Source organism: Trichosurus vulpecula, chromosome 3 (assembly GCF_011100635.1).
Source record: "Trichosurus vulpecula isolate mTriVul1 chromosome 3, mTriVul1.pri, whole genome shotgun sequence".
Classification (NCBI taxonomy): domain Eukaryota; kingdom Metazoa; phylum Chordata; class Mammalia; order Diprotodontia; family Phalangeridae; genus Trichosurus; species Trichosurus vulpecula.
The window spans coordinates 204,799,985-204,820,819 of NC_050575.1; the positions used below are offsets into that span (position 1 = coordinate 204,799,985).

General features: G+C 46.4%; 1 protein-coding gene across 4 annotated transcripts in view; it reads right to left on the bottom strand.

Annotated features, from left to right (window-relative positions):
* CAMK2B (calcium/calmodulin dependent protein kinase II beta) overlaps nt 1–20,835 on the bottom strand; it is a 312,498-nt gene that overhangs the window by 37,272 nt on the left and 254,391 nt on the right. For 2 of the 4 annotated variants that reach the window (XM_036748942.1, XM_036748941.1), the window contains exons 13-14: nt 5,746–5,786; nt 4,852–4,923 (exon numbers count right to left, since the gene is read on the bottom strand). In XM_036748942.1, the coding sequence (XP_036604837.1) occupies nt 4,852–4,923; nt 5,746–5,786 (113 nt within the window). The remainder of the gene's footprint in view (nt 1–4,851; nt 4,924–5,745; nt 5,787–20,835) is intronic. The other 2 variants (XM_036748940.1, XM_036748943.1) reach the window with 1 other exon arrangement.

The window sequence follows — 20,835 nt, forward strand, 5'->3', positions numbered from 1 at the left end:
CCATCTCGAGAGAAGAGAAGAAGGGATGAAGAGCATGAAAACAATAGCTGTGGGCTCACTCAAGGCTGAGAGAAGCATTTCATGTTATGTAGGTGAGCAGAGAATAATAGATTGCTGTGAGGACAGAGAGGAGCCAAAGGAGGGGTCTAATCCCAATGCCAGGGTCACTGCTGGGGTCTGCTTTAGAAGGATTTCCTCTCCCTTCCCTCATCACTGTCTGGGTGGTCCTCTCCAGAGGCTTTTCCCAGGGGGCAGGACAAGGCAGTGGATAGTGCCAGGCTTGGAGCTACAGCTGTGGCGATCTGGATAGGGGCTCTTGGCAATGGCTGCATGGGTAAGGGAAATCCATGGAATGCCCTTATTTGGAGTTGTACAGTCATGTCTGCAGAAGCCACATCAAAACCCAATCCAAATGGAGCCAACTTGACTTGGGGCTTGTCTCCCAATGGCAAAACAAAATGGTGCTAGGGACCAGAGTACATGGCACACTCCTTCCTTTGCGGCTCACTGCTTTCAGCTCAGCTTCTAATCCCCCAAAGCATCATTCTTTCTGAACCAAAACACTTGCCTCCATGCTCCCTCAGTTCTCAATGGCACTGTGGGACTCAAGCTGAGGAGTGAGACTCTGGACTTCATTCCAGACCTTCACCAAGCAAAACAAACCACCTCATAGCACTCAATCCACCCAATCCCAGGGACTAAAACTCTTTTAGGGGACATCTCCTTGGAGGTGCTCTTCCACAAAGCACAGTCAAGGGGCTAGATGGAGCCCCAAGGTAAAGAAACTTCTCAGCCACAATCACATTTAACTGGAGAGAATACAGGTATGTCTCAATTTGAGCAAACCCACCCAGTATATGAAAATTTCAATTTGCAAAACAGATTAAATCTGTGGGTGATTTGTTCTCAACAAAATTCACTGTAAGAATAAGGTTTCTAGTTTACTTAAAATATCAACTGACCAAAAATAAATATATATAACATTTTTGAGTGATACACCAGGTTGATGAAAATATATTCACGTGATCAAGAGACCTGCTGATGTGTATGCAGACTAGTCAGAAGAGGGTACTACTTACTCTCTGTACGCTTAGGGCACCTTTGTAAGATACATACTTGCAAATTCAGCAGCAGCCTATGCCATCTTTACCAGCTCAGTGGAGGCACACTGGGTATAAAGGAAAGGTAGCAAGCATTCCTGACCATTGGCCAGGATTCATTGGTATTTGCCTGGAACAGGTAGTTTGGTAGCTAATTTGCAAGGCAGGACTGACCATCCATAGCATATCAGATGCAAGGACAGCCCTGAGAATAGTATATTTAGTCTAATTTGTTAGTAGCAGGTAAAAGCAAAAAGGAAATCAGGTGGTCATGTATGGGCCGGGGAAAAGCAGAGGCTGGAGAAGGGTTGGCAGCCTTGGCTCATCTTCCCTCAATAAGGGAAATTCTGACATACATTTTTAGACATGGACACAGTAGGAATTTGTTTTGCTTCACTATACATATTTAATACAAGGATTTATTTTTCTTTTCCTTTAAATTGGAGGGGTAGAAGGGAGAGAAAACAAATGCTTGTTAACTGAAAGATGAAATCAAATTTAAAAAAAATTTCAAAGTATCGAAAGCAGCTGGTTCTTGCTTCCCAGGGGTTCTAGGATAGGCCTTTGCCAGGTCCCCACCACTCATGCTCCTGTCCCAGGACTCTCTTTCCTCAGGCCCTAGCTCAGTCTGTGGGGAAAGGAAAGAAAATCTAGAGTCTATTATAAAATGTCTAAGCTCATGAGGTCAAAGAAAAAAGTGGCATCATGTGACATCCTCATCCCCATTCTGCCTTTTACCTCACTCAGCTCTGGGCCCAGGGGCTAGAAAAGAGGCAAGAGTTTGACTGATTCTGGCCCTAATACCTGGCTCCAGGAGACTGCATCAGTGTTCTTACAATTTTGAGGTATGGTCCTTAATTTTTTTTAATTTTTTTTTTCAATAAACAAAATATTTTCCCTCATTCCCACCCCCAACTGAAAGAAGAAAAACTGAAAAAAAAAACAACTTTGTTACAAAAATGTATAGTTAAGTAAAATTTCTGCATTGGCCATGCCCCAAAATATATTTACATCTCATTCTGCACCTGAATACATCACCTCTCTTGTCAAAAGGCACACATCATTTTTGCTGGGATGTGGAGGCCCCTCAAACTGGGAACCCTAGTATGACCATGGACATCTGACTAGGCCTGGGATTAGCCACACTTCATGGGACAGGTCTACTCCTCTCTTTCTGAGAGCGACAACCCCCATCCCCAATCTAAGGCTCAAAAGCCTTTCAGGGACCCCAGGGCAGGATGCGGTCCACACTCAAAGCTTCAGTCTTCCAAAAACAGCTGTGACAAAGCTGACTCCCCTTCATTTTATGCAGTTTTAAGAGAACAATTCATGTTTAGGGTATCTGCCTCCCATTGTTGATAGGGTGGGGAAACTCTGAAGTCAAATGAAGAAGCAGGCTCAGTTGCAACGAGAGGCAGGAGCAGTAACTAGGTGGCAGGGTGTCATTGGTTTGCCAGCTCCAGGGTCTATTTCCAAGTGTGTTTTTCTAACTTTTTCTTTGGCCTGGGGCGATGGGAATACATGGGAAATAGTACCCAGAGAGATGTTCTCCCCAGAGACGGCTACATTCTCAGCCTTGCTAGTTTCCAGAGAGTTACCCTTTCTAAACATCTCACGCTGCTACAATTTCTAATCCCTAAATTAAGAAGACAGCCTTCCAGATAAATACAGGAGATTGCCCAGATCAACGATATTTTCCCTACAAAAAGTCCCCCAGCCTGCATTGATGCAGGCATATGACCAACAGGCTTCCTGGGCTGCTCATCCACCAGAAATTGTTCCTGGCCCTGGACCAGGGTTTTGATTCATCGGGACTATCTGGCTAAGGGGCATCCCTATTGAGAAATATCTTCTCCTTGTTGCTGGGAGGAAATAAAACCCACTGAAAGATACTGGCCCAGGGTACTTGGGAGATTCTAGACCAGGGGTAAGTATCCTGCTGCCTCAAAGCCAGATGTTACCCTCTAGGTCCTAAGGTGAGGCCCTTTGACTAAATACAAACTTCAAAGAACAATCTCCTTAATAAAATGATTTGTTCTGTGAAATTTGGATTCAGTCAAAGGGCCACACTTGAGGACCCAAAGGGCCACATGTGGTCTTGAGGTGCAGGTTCCCTACCCCTGTTCTAGACTATCAGTCCAACTTTTCCAATAGGGAAATTCAAGTCTAACAAAAGGGAGGGGCAAAGATGATAAATGAGCCTAGACAAGCTGGGTGAATTCCCCCCTTGCTTTCTGGATAAGATGGTAATGCCTCATAATGAACACCATTCATTCCAACATTCCCTATATTGTCAAACATTTCATTCATAGAGGGAGAAATAATATAGGAATCATTAGAATATGTTTTGTACTCCCTGTGACCTTGAAATTGGAGGGGCCAGAAGTGTGGGCTCCCTCCCATCAGAGAGGTGGACTTTAGCATTTACTCCCCTCACAGGGGTCCTAAAGATTGATTCAGCTTTTCCTGGAGAGCTTCCCACAGTGGGACCCAGGTAACTAAGATGTGTGGGTCCTAAGAATTCCACACTATCCAGAGGATCTCTAAATTTTAGCATCTGAAGGGACCTCAGTGGCTATACCAAAAAATATGCCCCACACAACAATATGCCCCATCCTTTGCTTGAAGATTTCCACTGATGGGGAGGTCACCACCTCCTGAGGAAGCCTATGTTACTTCTGGAGAGCCCTATTTGATAGAAGGTTCTTCCTAACATCAAGTCAAAATTTGCCTCTTTTCTATTTCAAGCCTATCACTTCTGGTTTTGTCCCCTGGGGACAAACAGCACAAGTTCAAGCCCCCTTCCAGTATCATCTATAGATTTAGAGTCAAGCTGGCTCTCAGAGCTTTTGCCCCTCCCTCCCATATGGTCATTGATCAAGAGCTGGAAGAGACCTCAGAATCCATCTAGGTCCAGCCCACTTATTTTCCAACTGAGGAAATGGAGGCTTAGAGAGAGGAAGTGATTTGTCCAAGGTCACATTTGTAAGGAAGGCAGTATTTGAACCCAGGACCTTCCACACTGCTTCTCGAACCCAATCCATACTCCATACTCAAGACAGGAAACAAAACCTTTTCCAGGAGTGAGTTTTAACCTTTCTCTTCTTCAACCCAGTGTTGAGAACACCAGGATTTCCTCCAGCCCCATCTATCTTTATTTCAAGATTTTTCTCCCCAGGATCTATTTAATGGTATTGTTCTGTCCTTGTTTCTCCACCAGAAAAACAATGAATGAAGTCACACTGTGAGGAGATGAGGGGCTGCCTGTGGCCTTCTGCCTAATCCTGAACCCTGAGAAATCTTCTGGTCTCTCCTAGAGAAGAAAAGTGAGACCTAGAGAGGTAGGAGCCCAAGGTCACAAACAGCTCATCAGTGACAGAGTTGTTCGAGGACCTATAACCTCAGCTGTAACCTAGCTGAGATGTCAGGGTTCTTTCAACTACACAAGAGGCCTTAACTTTAGGGAATCATGCCTTAGTCCTTCATTTCTCGGTGACCCCTCAAAGTCTACTTTCCAGAAGAAACCTGCCCTCCCTCCCATGCCTGTGCTCTATTTCACAGCAGTTGGTGAAGACCACCATGATAGCTCAGCTGCTGCTTGGATGCTTCTGTTCATTGGAAGGCCCTGGAAGAGCCTCAACTGGACCTAACCCCAAGCTGGGGCCTGCTGTGGGGCAGTGACCAGCACACATCCACTCAGCCCAAGGAGAATGTAGGGAAGAAAAAAATGGGAACAAAACGAGCTCAGTACCAGGGCAGCAGGAGGGAGCGTCCCCTTGGGGCTCGTGACACCCGCGCTGTTTTTGGTGCTGTTCGTCTGGGGCTGCGAAAGAGGAAAGAGACGGAGACAGAGACAGCAAACAAAGACAGAGACAGAGAGGAGGAAAAAGCCATGAGCATACTTGGATCCATTGCAAAGAGGAGGGGGCTCCCCTAATTAGACACCCCTTTTAAGGCTATCCCGGGAGAATTTGGACACTGGGTGGGACGTCTACAGTAGGAAGGTCTACAGGGAGAGGAAGCACTCCTGTGGCTATCTGGAAAGGGTGGGAAAGGGGAGAACTGCCAGGTGGGGGTAAGCAAGGTTGTCACTGGGCCAAAGGACCATGGCTGTGGAGCTAGAAGGAGCCATAGAGGTCATCTAGATTAGCACTTCTTAAACTGTGAGTCACGACCCCATGTGGGGTCATGAAAAATTTGGCAACAGTAAAAGGTTTCTGAATGTGCAACAACCAAAAACAAATTAAAAATCAAATGCATAATGAATCCAAGGTGTTTCTGGCAGCACTTGCCCATGTTGCATCAACTTCAGGCAGCCTTGGTTCTGAACACAAAGCATGTGCATTTTGCACTGTGCATGCCCTTGGGCCACACAACGCCAACTAAGGCTGCCAAAAGACAAAAAGGGGAAAAAAGTTTAAGAAGTCCTGATCTACACCAACCCCTTTCATTGTGTAGATGAGGAAACCAAGGCCCAGAGAAGTTGTGACTTGATCAAGCCGGTGAACCAATATTCAAACTCTTAATCTAGTATTCTTTGACTGCAACATGAGCATCAAAGCTAAGAGCAAAAGCTGCCAGGGGAAGCCACCCTGCCATCCCGGAACTGGTGGGGCCCAGAAAAGCCAACCAGGGAATACCTCACCTTGACTCCATCCGCCTTCTTATTCAGTAAGCTCTTAGCTGCTGCATTGGGAGGGAAAGAGCAGGTGTTAGAGCTGGACAGGACACACTGAGGCAGCTTCCTGCTGCAGTACTGGTGCTGGCAATTAGACCCCATGCTGCCAGGGGGCCCCCACTGATAATGTACACGGGCCCAGCCACCAGTTCCTGCCTGATCCCACCTAACCTCCACAGGAGGAGAGTAAAGGGTCTGGACAGTCCATGAATCTTGGAGATGTCCATCTACAGAATGAGAAGATGGGCTCCCTGAAGTGAGTAAGAGAAGTGTTCCTAGGAAAACAGTGGTCTTTCCCTATCAAGGTGGTTCAGTTTCCAGAAAGAGATGGTCAAATTCTTGAATTTTCCAGGGACCTGGACTTTCTCAACCACCAAGGTCCCCAGACCAAATGAGGAGAGTTCACAGAACAGGCTCTACAATGGCTGGGTGGTGGCTCTGGGCATCTCTCATTTCCCTGGGTTGACGTTTTCTCCCAACCTTCTTGCATAGTGCTTCAAAGTCCTTTTTCCCTCCCTGAAACCCATGAAAAGTGTTTAAGGGTCTCTCACTACATCAGTGGTCTCCAAAGGGCTAACCCATTAAAACAATATTCTCTGATCCTGTTTGGAGTGGGTCATAGCCTGTCCTAATGGAAGGTAGGGCTGGCCATAGAGATAGAATGTTTTAGGGGTCAATCTCACCTGCCCCCTCTACCCTGCAGTCTTTGCCTAAGACACAAGCCATACTTGAAAGCAAGGGCTGGCAACTTTTGAAAGGGGTCTCCCAAGGTACCTACCCCTGATGTCAGAAGGGTGTTGAATAAGCTCTAGCTACAAGCATGCCATATACCCAGGCTGGCCACAGATTCTCAAGGCCAGGCAGCCACTTTTGCCAGCAGTAAGGAGAGGTGTGTGGCAGTGGCAGCTGGCCCATGTGCCAAAGAGAACTAGCTTGACCCCCCTCTTGGGTCCTTGTACCAAGGGTTGGCAAACCCTACTCTGAGTCAGCTCCTTCCCCCACACCCTGCCTCAGGCTCCTCAATGGACTATGACTCAGTGCTCTGTAACAAACCCTCCAGTGGCCAATTCAGGTTTATTCCTCCAGCTCTGGGCACCGCCAGTGGTAGCTTCTCTCCCCCATCCCTAGGGCCACATTCAGACAACTGAGAATCCCCTCCTCCAGGCCAAGGACAGGTTCCCCAACCCTCTAAAGAACCTTCCACAGCATTCTGAGCCCACAAAGGAGGGATGGCCTCTGTATAGGTCAGTCAATAAGATGGATGGGGACCTGACCAATCAGCACATTTAAGAGTGGGAATAAGAAGAGTTTACTCTCTCCCCACATTATCGTTTTGAAAAAGGAAAACAGAGCATCTCTGATATCTGGGTATGGTTTAGGGATTTCCTTTCATCTTACTGTGGCATGGAGGCATTTAATGGATGGCTCAGGAACAGAAAACAAAAAAGCATGTAGGAATTCTGTGCTGCGAACATCAGGCAACTTCTGAGGAATACAGTCTCACCTTCCCCACTCCTCCTCCCTCCCCAAGGATATCCCAGCCCCAGCTATAGCTTATATTCCTCATGGTTTCAGAGCAACATTTTTATCCCCTACACCCCAAACCTCCCTCTGGTCAAGTTCCCTCCCTTCCTCCCTCCCCCCATTCCCATCAGCCCCTGCCTTTAAAGCTTCCTGACCACATTAGCCTATCCCCGACAAGCTTCTTGTTTGTGGTTTCATGTTTCTTTCCACAAAGCCAGTTGGCTTTGGACCAGGAGGGAGAGGTACCTTGGGTGGTAAGGCCAGGTACCAAGAATGCAGACAAGAGGCACTGAATGATGGAACTTTGGGAGTAGGAGGAGAGAGAGAGGAGCTCAAATATTTGAGAGGAAGAATGGAGACCCTAGGAGAGCTGGAGTTGGTGTGAGAACTGACTGAAGGGGCTTAGGGTCATCAATTTAGATCCGTAAGGGGCCTTAGAGGCCATCTGGTCTGATCCCCTCATATTACAGATGAGGAAACTGAGGGCCAGAGAAATGAAGTGACTTGCTCAAAGTCACAGAGGTGGCAGAACTTGGATTTGAACCTGGGTCCTTTGACTTCAAATCAAGTACTTTCAACTATACCAAGAGGGATCCCCTGATAGGGAAAAGAGAAGAAAAGAGGGAGCTTTGCAATGGCATGGATTCACAAGGCCCTGATTAGGGGTGGTGGCAGAGAAACGCTAGTAGGGTTAGAATGGAAGGCTGGGAAAGGAGGGTGAATTATTGAGAACTGGTCTTTGGGCAGTAGAATGACACAGGAGAAAAGCCCGAAAACCCTCCAAAGCTGTGCCCTCCAAACCGTATGACAGCCACAGACTCCCCCTCATGATGGAACCACACAACTTTCTGGGACCAGGGCTCTGCCAAGGTGTGGCCTGGAGGTGCTGTGCTACTGCTAGAGCCTCAGAGCTCTTGGCCCAGGATGCAACTTTTCTGGATATCCCAGGTCCTCCCCTCCCCCCATGAGCACCAGGGGCTTCCCCCTATGCAGGTTAAAGTCTAGGTACAGAACTGCAATAAAAAGTTGGCTTACCTTACAGAAAAGTAAAGCAAAAGAGACAGGCAGGTGAGGGAAGGAGAGAGTTGAAGGGGACGGGGAAAGGAGAGAAGGAAAGAGAAGAGAAGAAAAAGGTTTGTGTTGATTCAGGCAGAGAGCATATCTTCCAGGAGCACAACTCGTAACACCCAAAGGAGAAGCAGAGCCAAGTTGGTTTTTTTCTGCCCCTTTTCCCCCTTTTCCCCACCACCCTCTGCCAGCCCATGCTTACTATTGCCCCCCCCAACCCAGGTCAAAAAGGGTGGCCATACCAAGCAGCCATCCTAATCTGGCTAGATGCAGTGATGGTCAGAGAGGCAGCCACCTGCTTTGGGGATGCTCAAACACAAAGGCGAGAATGGTTTCTACGTTGGGCCCATGCAGTGGAGGGAACAGGATGACTGCAGAAGCTGTGATCCCTGCCTCCATCCCACCCAAAACAAAGCTCTGGCAGTCCTGCTGCCACCACCGAGGCCCGAGGGAGAAACCATCTGGGCCCCGCCTCAGCTTTGCCTGTCTCCAAGGACTCCTGGCAGGGTACCCACAGTCCCAAGGGCCTAGACCATTAGGCCAAGTTCCATAGTCCTAGCTCTTCTGCTGCCTTCCCTGAGCCAACCCAAAGCCACTTGAGTGAGAGGCAATGGGCTTGGATCCCTGAGGCTTTCCAGAACACATTCTATTTTAAATGCCTTTAGGGGGTCTATCAGTCCTGACCACATTTACACTGGTAATAGAGGGCAAAAGGGAAACGAATCCTAGCTCAGACTCTATCATAGGGGGTGACAAAGTGCCTTCCTCACAACGACCCCATGAGGTAGGTTGTACAATCTTCACTAGTATTCCCATTTTACTGAGGTGGCAGGTGAGGCTCAGAATGGTGAAAAGATTTGCCATGGTCACAAAACTAGTATGCCAGAGATGGCACCAGAACCCAGGCTCAAGCTTGAAATTACTCAACTACATAGCACCTGACAGTTGACAGAAGCCCTACCCTGTGAGGCACATCGTAGAAATGTTTAACCCATCTTACAGATGAAGAAACTGAGGTTTGGAAAGGTGGAGTCATGGTCCCATAACTAGTAAACATCAGAGCTAGGCTCTAAGCCCACCTTCTGACTCTTGGTACTCGATTCACCCTATCATTCTGCCTTTCTTATGTCCTGTCTCCCCAACTAAATTTTCAGTCTCTTGAAGGCAGGGGCCATCCAACATCTCTGTATATCCTTGGACCCAGCACAGTACTCTCCACAGGGTCCGCAAGTGTTTGCTACTATGGATTCCCCAGAAATTCCTCACGCCTAAAGGTTGGTGCTCTGTAGGTAAAGTGTGCTATTTGAGGATACTTTTCATTAGTATTCTCAATGGCAGCTAGGTGGCCCAGTGGAGAGAATGCCAGACTTAAGAGTCAGGAAGACCTGAGTTCAAATGCTACCACAGACATTAACTATTTGTGTGACCCTGAGGCAAGTCACCTCTCTCAGGTTCTGGTTTCTCCTGTGATAAAAATAGGCATCCACCTCACAGTGTTATTGGAAGGATCAAATGAGATCGTACGTGTAAAAGTGCTTTGCAAACCTTCAAGTGCCATATGAATGCCAGATGCTTTTATTATTAAGGCTCAATTCTTTTTTTTATATTTTGTTGTTGTTTCTGTCACGTCCCATCCTTCCTTTTGGGGGTTTTCTCGTCAGAGATACTGGAGTGGTTTGCCATTTCCTTCTCCAGCTCATTTTACAGGTGAGGAAACTGAGGCAAACAGGGTTAAATGACTTCCTTTACATAGCCTGGGGCTAATTAGACTCTCAGTCATCCGGTACTCCCCACCAACTATCAATGAGGTAAGCCTGAGCCCTTGAAGTAGGGCTCAAAGATCTAGCATCCCAGGAATCTTGAGTTCCACATGTTCTGGGGTATAAGAATGAGGCCTCTTCTCCCCTAAGAGACTAGGAGCCTCATCCAAGTCTGGGCTCAGCTCTTTCCTATCTGAAACATGTTAGTGACCACAATCCAACTGGCTCCAATGAAGGTAAAACGAAGTAAATGTAATTCTTTCAAAAGGGCAGGAGTGTGTTATGATTAATAACTACCTGGCATCTTCTGATTGCCTTGTTAGCAATACATTTGCCTAGACAGTGACTTCCAATCCCCTCCTCAGTAATGTCAAGGCAGAAACATTCACTCCTTGCAACTTTAATTGCAAACTCCTTTCCTCAGCTTCTAAGGGTAGTCAAAAGATCTCAAACACCAGGGTAAGCACATTCTTTGGGGAACTGGACCTAGGTAAGAACACAGGCATTTATTGCATGGGTCAAAAAGAAAAAAAACTATAGATTGTGGGGTTAGCACTTGCAGCCCACTTCTCAACAGGCCATCATTTTGAAGGCCAAATCTGGATTAAGCAACTTGGCCTGGGTCCCAGGCCCTGTATATCCCATTCTAGGCTACCAGGTCTCACATTTCACACCAAGAGAACCCATACCTTGCCCTGGCACTCTACACAAGCCGGCCTGCTGTGTGATAGGTTACAATGGGCATCACTGTTTACAGCTTTCCCAGACAGTAATTTTGAGGACCATAATGAAGGGTCATAATTTTTAAGGCCTGGGCTTCAAATTTATTTTCAAGATGCCAAGGTTCAAAGAAGAGACAAATGCAAACTTGAAGCTAGCTTATTACATCAGTGACTTCCCAGTGGTCATCAGTCTATATAGATCATGCCTTCTCCCTTCTTTGGTACCACAAATGCAGAATTCCTCTATCTATTTTTCTAAGGACATAGTAGCCCTTCAGCTGTGATGACATGTAACACGAACCCAGAATCCAAAGAACTTCCCTCCCTCATTCTCCTTCTCAGAAATGAGGGGGTGGGGCACTGTAGAAAATGATACCAATTGGTGTCTGAATGAGCCAGCCATGACCTGCTCTCTGCAAATCTGCCTGGATATCTCTTAGAACTCAGACTTTATCTGCTTAAAAATGAATTGAGACAAAATTATCTTTATCTTGAATAAAGGGTGGTAGTGCTCCCTACCAGCAAAAAAAAAAATTATGAAGCTGTTCATTCAACACTGTGCCAAGTCCCAACCAATGAGCATCCCCAAATCTGACTGGGCTGATGCACCTAGGGTCTTCTATCTAGCAATCCCAGATTCCGCATCAGACCTCGTGATGGGATCTCTAGTAGATCTACAATGAGAATTTTTGGCCCAGGTTTTAAGCACAGGGGATGAAATCAGAATGTGAAGCTGGGAGTAACTTTAGACATCATTATTTTCAGGAAAAAAAAATAACAGCTAACATTTACATAATGCCTTAGGATTTGCAAAGCACCGTGCCTGTGAATAAACTGAGGGTCCTGAAGTAGGGTTACGCCAGTGTTCACACAGGTGCAGGCAGAGCTGGGACTTCTCTTTGATAATAATACCAGCTAACATTTATATGGCTCTTTAAAGTTTGCAATGATCACTTTTTATCCTCCCAACCCTATGAGGTAAGTGCAAGTACTATCTCCATTTCACAGATTGGAAAGTAAGTCTTGGAGATCTCCCCCGGGGTCATAAGTGACTGAGGCAGAATTCAAACTCAGCTTTTTCTGACTCCAAAATCTAGTGCTCAATTCATGATAACCTCCTGCCTCTCCAAGTTTCCAGCCTAGTGCTCTAATCATTACACTGCTTTGGCATGAGGCGCTGGTATCCTTCTCCACTGTGCCTTAGGATCAGAGTCAGAAGGGAACCCAGCAGCCAATTAATCCAACTCGGACTCAAAAGGGGTCGTCTCTACATCATCATGCAGATGAGTGAGTGGTCATCTGGGCCCTGCTCCAAGGCCTCTCATGAGGGACAGCCCGTTTCTCTTTAGAATTACTCTAGTTGTTAGGAAGTTTTGTTTCTTCTTCTCCCTGATATCAAGCCAAAATTTGTCTCTTTGCAAATCATACTCCTTTCCTCTTCAGATGCTATGGCCTTTTTTTTATGGGGGTGATGAGGGAACAGGTTCCAGAGGAACATAGGAATGACCACAGTGGCATAGGCGCATGGTCCATCCAGACCAGGACATGCTGTGGGAAGACACAGCTATCCTCCCTAAGGTTCCACCCTAAAAGCTGGTATATCCTAGCTCCTATTTAGATAAAGCTTCTGGCTTTATCAATTTATTTATTTGTCCAAACCCTTCAAGGTTACTGTCAGAATCACCTCTTGGGGGCAATTCTTTACTAGGCTTGAATCCAATGTGGTGAAGTAGGAAAGATACTCAATTTGTGGTCAGAGGACTTGGGTTCCAATTATGCTATGTGACCTTGGGCAAGTCACTGCCCCTCCAAGCCTCAGTTTCCTTAACTGTAAAAGGAGAGCACTGGACTACATGACCTTTAAGGTCTCTTTCAGCTCTGAATCTGGCATGGTTGGGACAAAATCCATTTCTCCCTATCCTCCTGTTGTCCAAGGATGTGATTCTGGTATTTTCTAGCTTCTGTGGTGGTTAGCTTTGGAACTGGCCCTAAGCCAGGCCCACATTACCTCTTGCTAATTCCTGCAATAGGCTTCAAACTAGTCTCTCTGCCTCAAATTTCTTTTCTCTCCAAAATATCCTTCACATGATTAGAGGTAGTTGGTGTAGTGCACAGGTTGCAGGACATGCAGTCAGGAAGACCTGGATTCAAATGTCACCTCTGACACTGTGTGACCATAGGAAACTCACTTAACCTCTCTGAGGCTGCTTCCTCACCTTTAAAATGAGGGGGGGTGCATCTTTAAGGTTACCCCAGCTCTAAAACTCTGATCCTGTGCCAGCCAAAGGAATATTCCAAAGGCATACACTGATTATATCATTCCCTTGTTTAGGTGTCTTCAGGGACCCCAAGCCTATAAGATAAAATCTTATGCCTCCAGCCTCCCTTTTCTGTCTTATTTACACCACTCTGCTCCATGAACTCTATGTTCCATTGGGAGTTATTCCCTGCCTTCATCCTGCCTTCTCTCATGCACACACTGTCTCCAGTGGCTAGAATGGACTCCATCCCCATCTCCACCCACTGAAATGCTTCACATCCTTCAGGGAATATCACTACCATCTCCTCCTAGATCTTTTACAACTTCATCTGAGAAAACCCAGAACCAACTATAGACTCTGCCCCTTACTAGATGGGCAATCTTAGGTGTCCTTTCATCCCTCTGGGCCTCAGCTTCCTCCTCTGTAAAATAGGAGACTAGAATCAGTGACCTGAAGATACTTGCAGCTGTCAATCTATGATCCTCCACGAAGCTCGGCCCACCCTCCTCTCAAGCTAGAAGTGATTCTCGTCTCCCCTGAATCACTCCAGCTACTGTTTGACCTCTCACGCTCACAGCATAATATAATTTGTATTGTGGTTAGCACCCTGCTTAACTAGAAACTATAAGGTTAGTGACTTTTTTCATGTCTCCACAATGCCTAGAACAGTGCCTGGTACAGAGCAAGTGTTGAAATGCTGGATTTAGAGAATGCTCAGCCATTATGAAGTTCTAAGCTGGATGACTCTGGGCCACCTTTGTGACATGGGGATGCCAGCACCTGCCTCTCAGATTGTTGGGATCAAATGAGATAATAAAATGAGATAATCTAGGCAAAGTGTTCTGCTAACCTTGAAGTGGTACATGAATGTTAGCAATGATTATTACTGAATTTCTTATCTCATTTAATCTTCATGACCCAATTGAGAGATGCTGTTTTTGTTGTTTATTGTTTGGTTGTATCCAACTCTTCGGAACTCCACTTGGGGTTTTCTAGGCAAAATGCTGGACTGGTTTGCCATTTCCTTCTCTAGTCAATTTTACAGATGAGGAAATTGAGGCAAAGTTAAGTGACTTGCCTAAGGTCACACAGCTGGTAAGTGTCTGAGGCCAGATTTGAACTCAGGTCTTCCCAACTCCAGGCCCAGCACTCTATCCACTGTGCCAGAGATACTGTAGGGAGTTCAAAACTCAGACTTAAAGGGGTGGAATGATTTGTCCAAGGAAGGCCATGAAAATGGCAACTGGTGGCTGTGGAATGCAAACAGGTTGTGCTCTTTCCACAGCATAGGTAATCTCTAGTCAACAGCTGAAAGGAAGAGAAGCTGAATATGGTCAAACCACATTTTCATACCACACAGAATCTGTCTGACATGCACAACTAGAGCTGTTTTGCTGGAGTGAGGGAACTGTCATCTAAAGGTTAAGGAGGGGCCTTAAACATCCTCAGTTTTCCTTTTAGATTACCTACTACAGCTTTCTGATCCATGAATTTAATTTAAACCCTTATTCAACTCATCTTACCGCCTGGACGTAGTAGACTGATACCTTTCTTCCTCCAAGCTTTAAAAGTACAGCAGGAGATATTTATTTCAAGTGCAGAAAGGGGAACTCCATCAAAAACGATTCCATTATGATTTTACAAATTTTGATCCTTGCCCTTTATCTTTCCAGAATGAAGAGACTAATAGGAGATTTTTAGTTAGTTCTCATAAAAAACCAACCTCCACGTATTTCCATTTTAGCTATCTTACTTTAGAACTTTTCTAATTGTTACATATTAAGGTACAGCAGCTAGTGGTAAAGTGGAAGCAGCATTGAACTTGGACTTGGAAGGCCCTCCTATTTACTAGCTGGGTGGGGCAGCTAGGTGGCCAGTGGACAGAGCACCTGGCCTGGAATCAGGAAGACCTGAGTTTAAATCTGGCCTCAGATACTTACTAGGTGTGTGATCCTGGACAAGTCACTTAACCCTGTTTGCCTCAGTTTCCTCATCTGTAAAATGAGCTGGAGAAGGGAATGGAAAACCACTGCAGTATCTTTGCCAAGAAAGCCCCAAATGGGGTCATGAAGAGTCAGACATGCCTGAAAACAACTAAGCAGGGTAACTCTGATGAGTATGTTCCCTGAGCAGTAAACTGGGGCAATACCTGCACTGCCTACCTCATAAGACAGTATTGTGAGGCTCGAATGAAGTCATTAGATCACAGATCTGAACTAGGGAGGGAAGGATCTCAGAGGACATACAGTCCAACACTCTCACTTTACAGATAAGGAAACTGAGATCTTATGGAAGTTAAGCGATTTGCCCAACATCATACAGGCAGTAAAATGTGAGTGAAAACTGATTTATAAACTGTAATGTACAAGTCACAGCCATAGACATCAATCTGAAAAGGACCTGAAGGGCCATCTAATGCAACCCTTGCATCTTATAGATAAGGAAACTGAGTCCTAGAGGGATGAAGCAACTGTCACGGCCAAAGTCACACAAGCTATAAGTAGCAGTGGTAGCATGTGAACCCAGTTCTAACTCCAAATCTAGCGCCTTCTCTATTCCACAATGGGGCTCATATCCTGGGAATTATAATACAGTGAATGAATGGCCATTTCTTACACAGTTAAGAGTGGTTTTCTTTTGTTCCAGTGCCTTCCTGATGATTCCTAACATTCTGTTGGTTTGGGTAGTTTATGCCTTCAAGAAATAGTCCATAATACCTCCAAGATTCTTGTCCTGGGAGGAGGACACCCTCCAAAGCATCATTTGGGATCCCTTCAATGTATCCTGGCCTCATTCCGGTCTCTAATGATGCTTACTTGCCACTTCTCTGCCTATTACCTGTCCTAGCCTCATGAATGGTTCCCCTTATTTGTCCCTATTAGCTTATCAGGAACTGAAAGAGTGGAAGGCCACCTGAGAACTTGGAGCCTCTTGTGCACAACTGCATCCCCCTAGGTCATCTGTGAGAGTTTAAGATGAAACTAATCTCAACACCTAGGTAGAAGAGAAACTCCACTGAAATGATTCCTATTTTAAACTATTTTTAATTCTCCTCAACAAGACAAGATCTCTATTACTACCTCCATTACACAGTAGATTTTTAAAAAACTGCCTTTGGCCCTGCAGAATTCTAAATATGTTATTCTGAGTTATGCCAGAAATCAATTGGGTCTCACTGGAAAATGGGACAAAGGAGGTATTTTTTTTCTTAACTCCTTGGCTCTTCATGGCTCTCCCCTGAGGTAAGAATTGGACAGAGGAGAATCATATATTTTAGGCTGGTAAAACCTTTGAGGACACCATTGAACTCCTTCATTTTGCAGATAAAAAAACTAAGGCCCCCAAAGTGGAGCCACTTGCCTGAGGTCACAAAAGGTCAAAAGTGGCAAAGCCAGGGTTTGAACCCTGGTTCTCTGGTTCCAAATCCAGTGCTCTTTCGATGGCACCACATTATGTGCGAGCAACTTCATGTCTTGTATGTTTACTGTCTTTTGCTTTATTTGAACCAAAACTTCTATGAAAATAGCCACACCTATTCAACCACAGAAGGTGGCAGCCAATATATCCAGTTGAAGGTAAGAGGCAAAAGAAGTCCATTTTTCCTTAATTTTCCTCCCCATTGAACAGGGAACTCTCAATGAGATAGCATCTCAAACCCCAAAGGAAGAATGGAAAAGGAGATCTTATTATAGCCTCCTCTTGCCCAAGGGCAAATACAGTACAGGCTTAATAGCATCTTCTGAACTCATAACATCTTCTTCAAGTCCTTGATAACATTATGTTGCCACAATAAGACCTTGTTAGATATCTACAGGTGTGCCTCATCATTATATGATCCTAGGTTTCTCAAATGGCTCATGAGGATTGTGACATCAGGCAAGCTTTGACCTTGGCAACAGCAGAACTCTAATGTTTACTTCATGAAGAAGCAATTGACTAAATTCTCACTAACCAAACCGAACTTCTAGCCTAATTGGAGTTAAGAGATAGTCACCTTGAGGTAGGAGGATATTCCCTGGATCCACCAAGCAAGGAGAGCTCCTTAGTTGTTCACATTTCAAGTTCTTTCCTCCCTCCCTCCCTTCCTTCCTTCTTTCCTTCCCTCCCTCCCTCCTTCATTCCTTCCTCAAAACCTTAAACCCAGGTCACTCTGAAGCTCATACGTTGGACCTCAATAGGTCTCTGCCCAAGCTCCACTTAATGGCTGTATTTTGGGCCCTACTGGCTTAGAGTGAATGTCAATGATAACTTTCTCTTCAGAACAGCAACCCTGAGGGTCTTTCCCTCCCAGCTTATTTTTTTTTCTTTTTTCTAATTAAAGGGGCCATCCCTTAATTCACTTCTTAAAGAGGCCTATTCACTTAATGGCTGTTACCTCACTCTAAGTGAGTACATGAAAAGGCCTGAGCCTAAAAGGGCCAGGGTCTCCCATTGCATCCTAGGTCATCTCCAGTCATCCTGATGAATATCAGGTCACTGGACCCAGATGGCTCTGGAGGAGAAAGTGAGGCTGGTGACCTTGCACAGCCCTCCCTCACTCAAATCAAAGTCAACTGCAAGTCATGTCATCATTTCCCTTATGTCGTGGTTCTCTTCAAAAACAAAGGACAAACACAACAACCTGACAACATCTTAGATCATAAGCTCCCTCAGGGTACTTTTTTCTTTGTAACCCCAGTGCTTAGCTCACAATGGGTATTAATTGATCTTAGGATCACGAATCTAGATCATAGATCTAGAACTGGAAGGGACCTGGAAAGTTCTCTTGTCCAACACTCTCATTGTACAGATGAGGTGAAGAGGCTTGCTGGGAACAAGAGGGAGAGCTAGGGTTGGATCCTAGGTCTTCTAATTTCACTTCCGGTGTTTTTTCTTCTATACCTCACTGACTTCTACTTCCAAGGGGTAGAAATCTGATGTCTTATTCCCCTCCCCCCCAATTTTTAAGAATTCATGGAAAAAGAAAGAGGGTTGGTTGTGACGTCATTGCTCAGAACTGTGCCTTATGGCCAACCCTCACCTTACCCAAAGATGACACTCAGGGAATGAGGCCTCCCCCTAGTGGACAAAGAAATCCTTGAAACTCAGACCACCCTCCACACAACAGGCATTATTAGACCACAACTAGGTAGGGAACCAGGGAACTGACCATACTGCTCTTCATTTGCTAAACCAAAGGCAAATTTCAGCAGATGTTAGGGCCTGTCTTGAGCCTTCCTGGCTGTGGTTCCCAGAAGCCCCATTTGTGTTCCTTGCTAAGCTCTGACCTCCGGCCGCTCTGGGACTGCCATGCTAAGTTCCTTCCCACATGCAGCGCCATTACTCACACGGACAAAGCAGAAACCCTGCCAGGGTCTGGTGGGCCCTGGGACATGCACACAAACTCATGCATCATTCACCACATTCAACCTGCAAGCAATACCAGCATTCATCACCAGCTGGAGCTCTAGGAAGGTGTGAGGCTCAGAGGCAGCCTTATCAAGGGGGCACTGACTCCTTTACATCACACCCACCCCAGGGAGCTATCAGCTCCATCTCGCTCCAGTTCTATCCCTCCCCAACCTCCCTCAGCTCCAGGTTCCCTCATTCCACCTCAGAGAGCCTAGCAACCCTTAAAAGGGGGGAGACAGCATTTAGCTTAAACCTTTCTCTAGACAGCTCTCTTGGAGAGACACCTAATGCTGAGACCTGTTTTGACCACTGCTCTCCAGCCTGTGATCCACACAAAGGAGCCTCCTTTAAGGGATATTACCGACTTTGCTCCTTATCAGAGAGAACAGTTCCTTCCCTGATAGAAACTTTGGTAGTTACAGCCTGTCTGTTAGGAAGCGAAAAACATCCCTGGGCAAAGATCCCCTTTGGAGTTCAGGGACATGGAAAAGATTTTAGTATTCTTTGCTGGGGGGTGGGGGGAAGAGAGCTTTTTGTTCCTGTCACAGATCACATGATCCTCAATCCAGAGCCAGAAGGGACCTCAGAGGCCATCCAGTAGGACCACCTCATTTTACAGAGGGAGAAACTGAGGTCTTGGGAAGTGAAGTAACTTCAGCCAAGGTTACAGAGGAAGCATCAGAGGCACTCTCTGACTTCAGAGCAATGGCTCTTTCCACCACACCACGCCACCTGCACTGAGATGGGCTCTCAAAGCTCCATGCGAGGTCCCAGAGTCTGATGCCATCTGGCAGGAGAGAAGGCTGTGCGTGTTGTGAAGGAAGAGACATGGAAATGTCTTCCTCCTAGGAAACTCTGATCCTGTGATCTATAGAGGAGCTTTCCATCCTGATTGCTCCCCCTCCACCCCACCTGGCCATATTGCCTTCTCCTGCCCTTGGGCAGGAGGTCTTTGCCCAAGGAGAGATCTTCTGCTACCCGGTCACAGAAGAAAGTCTGTGCTAGGCTGCGACCCATCATCTAGATCCTGTTGCTGGACTTCCCAGGTATGAGCCAGCAACTCGGGGACTCAGAGAATGGTGAGGTGGGAAATGGACCCTGGCCATCATCCTCTCCAGCTCCCTCATTTTATGAGGTGGAACCTGAGACCCAGAGAGATGAGAAGACTGGACCAAAGTCACACAACAAGTCAGTGACAGAGTGAGCTGGAACTAGAAACTTAAATTTGGGGTTCCCAGACCAGTGCTGGAATTTCCAGTGCTCATATGGTCCCAGGAAAACCATTTCTCTGGCCTCAAGGAGCACACCACAGGAAAAATGGGCAGGTTCTTCACCAAGCTGGACATGTGGAGGCCCAAGAGGGGATAAGGCAGGGAGGACGGTGGTATTCAAAGGAAGACATCTAAAGTGAAACCCACCAAGACCATTCTCACGGAGGATCAATTCACAGCTGAGACACAGAATAAAGAAGAGAACTCTCCCTGTGAGTGGCAGACAAAGCAGGAGCCACACATGCATCATGTAAAACAAGGCAATACTAGGTTACAGGCTCCTGTACTTACCGGTCCCAACCCAATGCAGCCATGGCTTTCCCTGGACAGAGCCCATGAGGGGCTAAGCAGAGAGTTCCATGGGCAGTGACTGGGATGCCACTTTCTTTAACCTCAGAAATGGAACTCAGGGCCACAGGTCCCCATGGGAGAAAGAAGGTACATTCAAAGGCTGCCTATTCGGGTTCTGAGACCTGGATCCTATCCCTCTCACCCCCAACCCTCCTTCTCTGCCGGGCCCCTCCTGTATGTGTTTCTCACCACCACTTGCCCTAGATTCAGCAGCAGGGGCAGGTTGGGACAGGAGGTGAGGATGCTGGGGCAGGAAGCTGAGAGCCTTAGGATGAGAAGTGACAATGAGTCCTCCCTGTACCCCCAGGGGCCACAGAGTCCAAGCAGGAGGCTAAACAGTGATTGACAGAGGCCCAAAGCCTAAAACTGGCTTTCCCCTTCCCAACCCGCCTCTGCTCCTGTTCCCCATTCAGGATATTCCAGATTTGTCCAGCAGCAGCTTCTGCCTCTGTAGCTGCTGCATCATCAACACAATCCTGAACAGGGGGCACTGCAGGCAAGTTCCAGAAAATAGTAGAATCCCTGGGAAGGTGGACACTTTTGAATAGATACCCTATGCCCTAACCCCAGAGACCAGGGGACTCTCAGGTCTTATTACAGAAAGTGCTTTTCTGAGAGTGTAGACCCTTGGTCTTCCTTTATGATAGCTTTTTTCTTGTTCTTTCTGTGGGTGGGTGAGGGGGTGACGCAGCTGGGCCTCCTGGCTCTG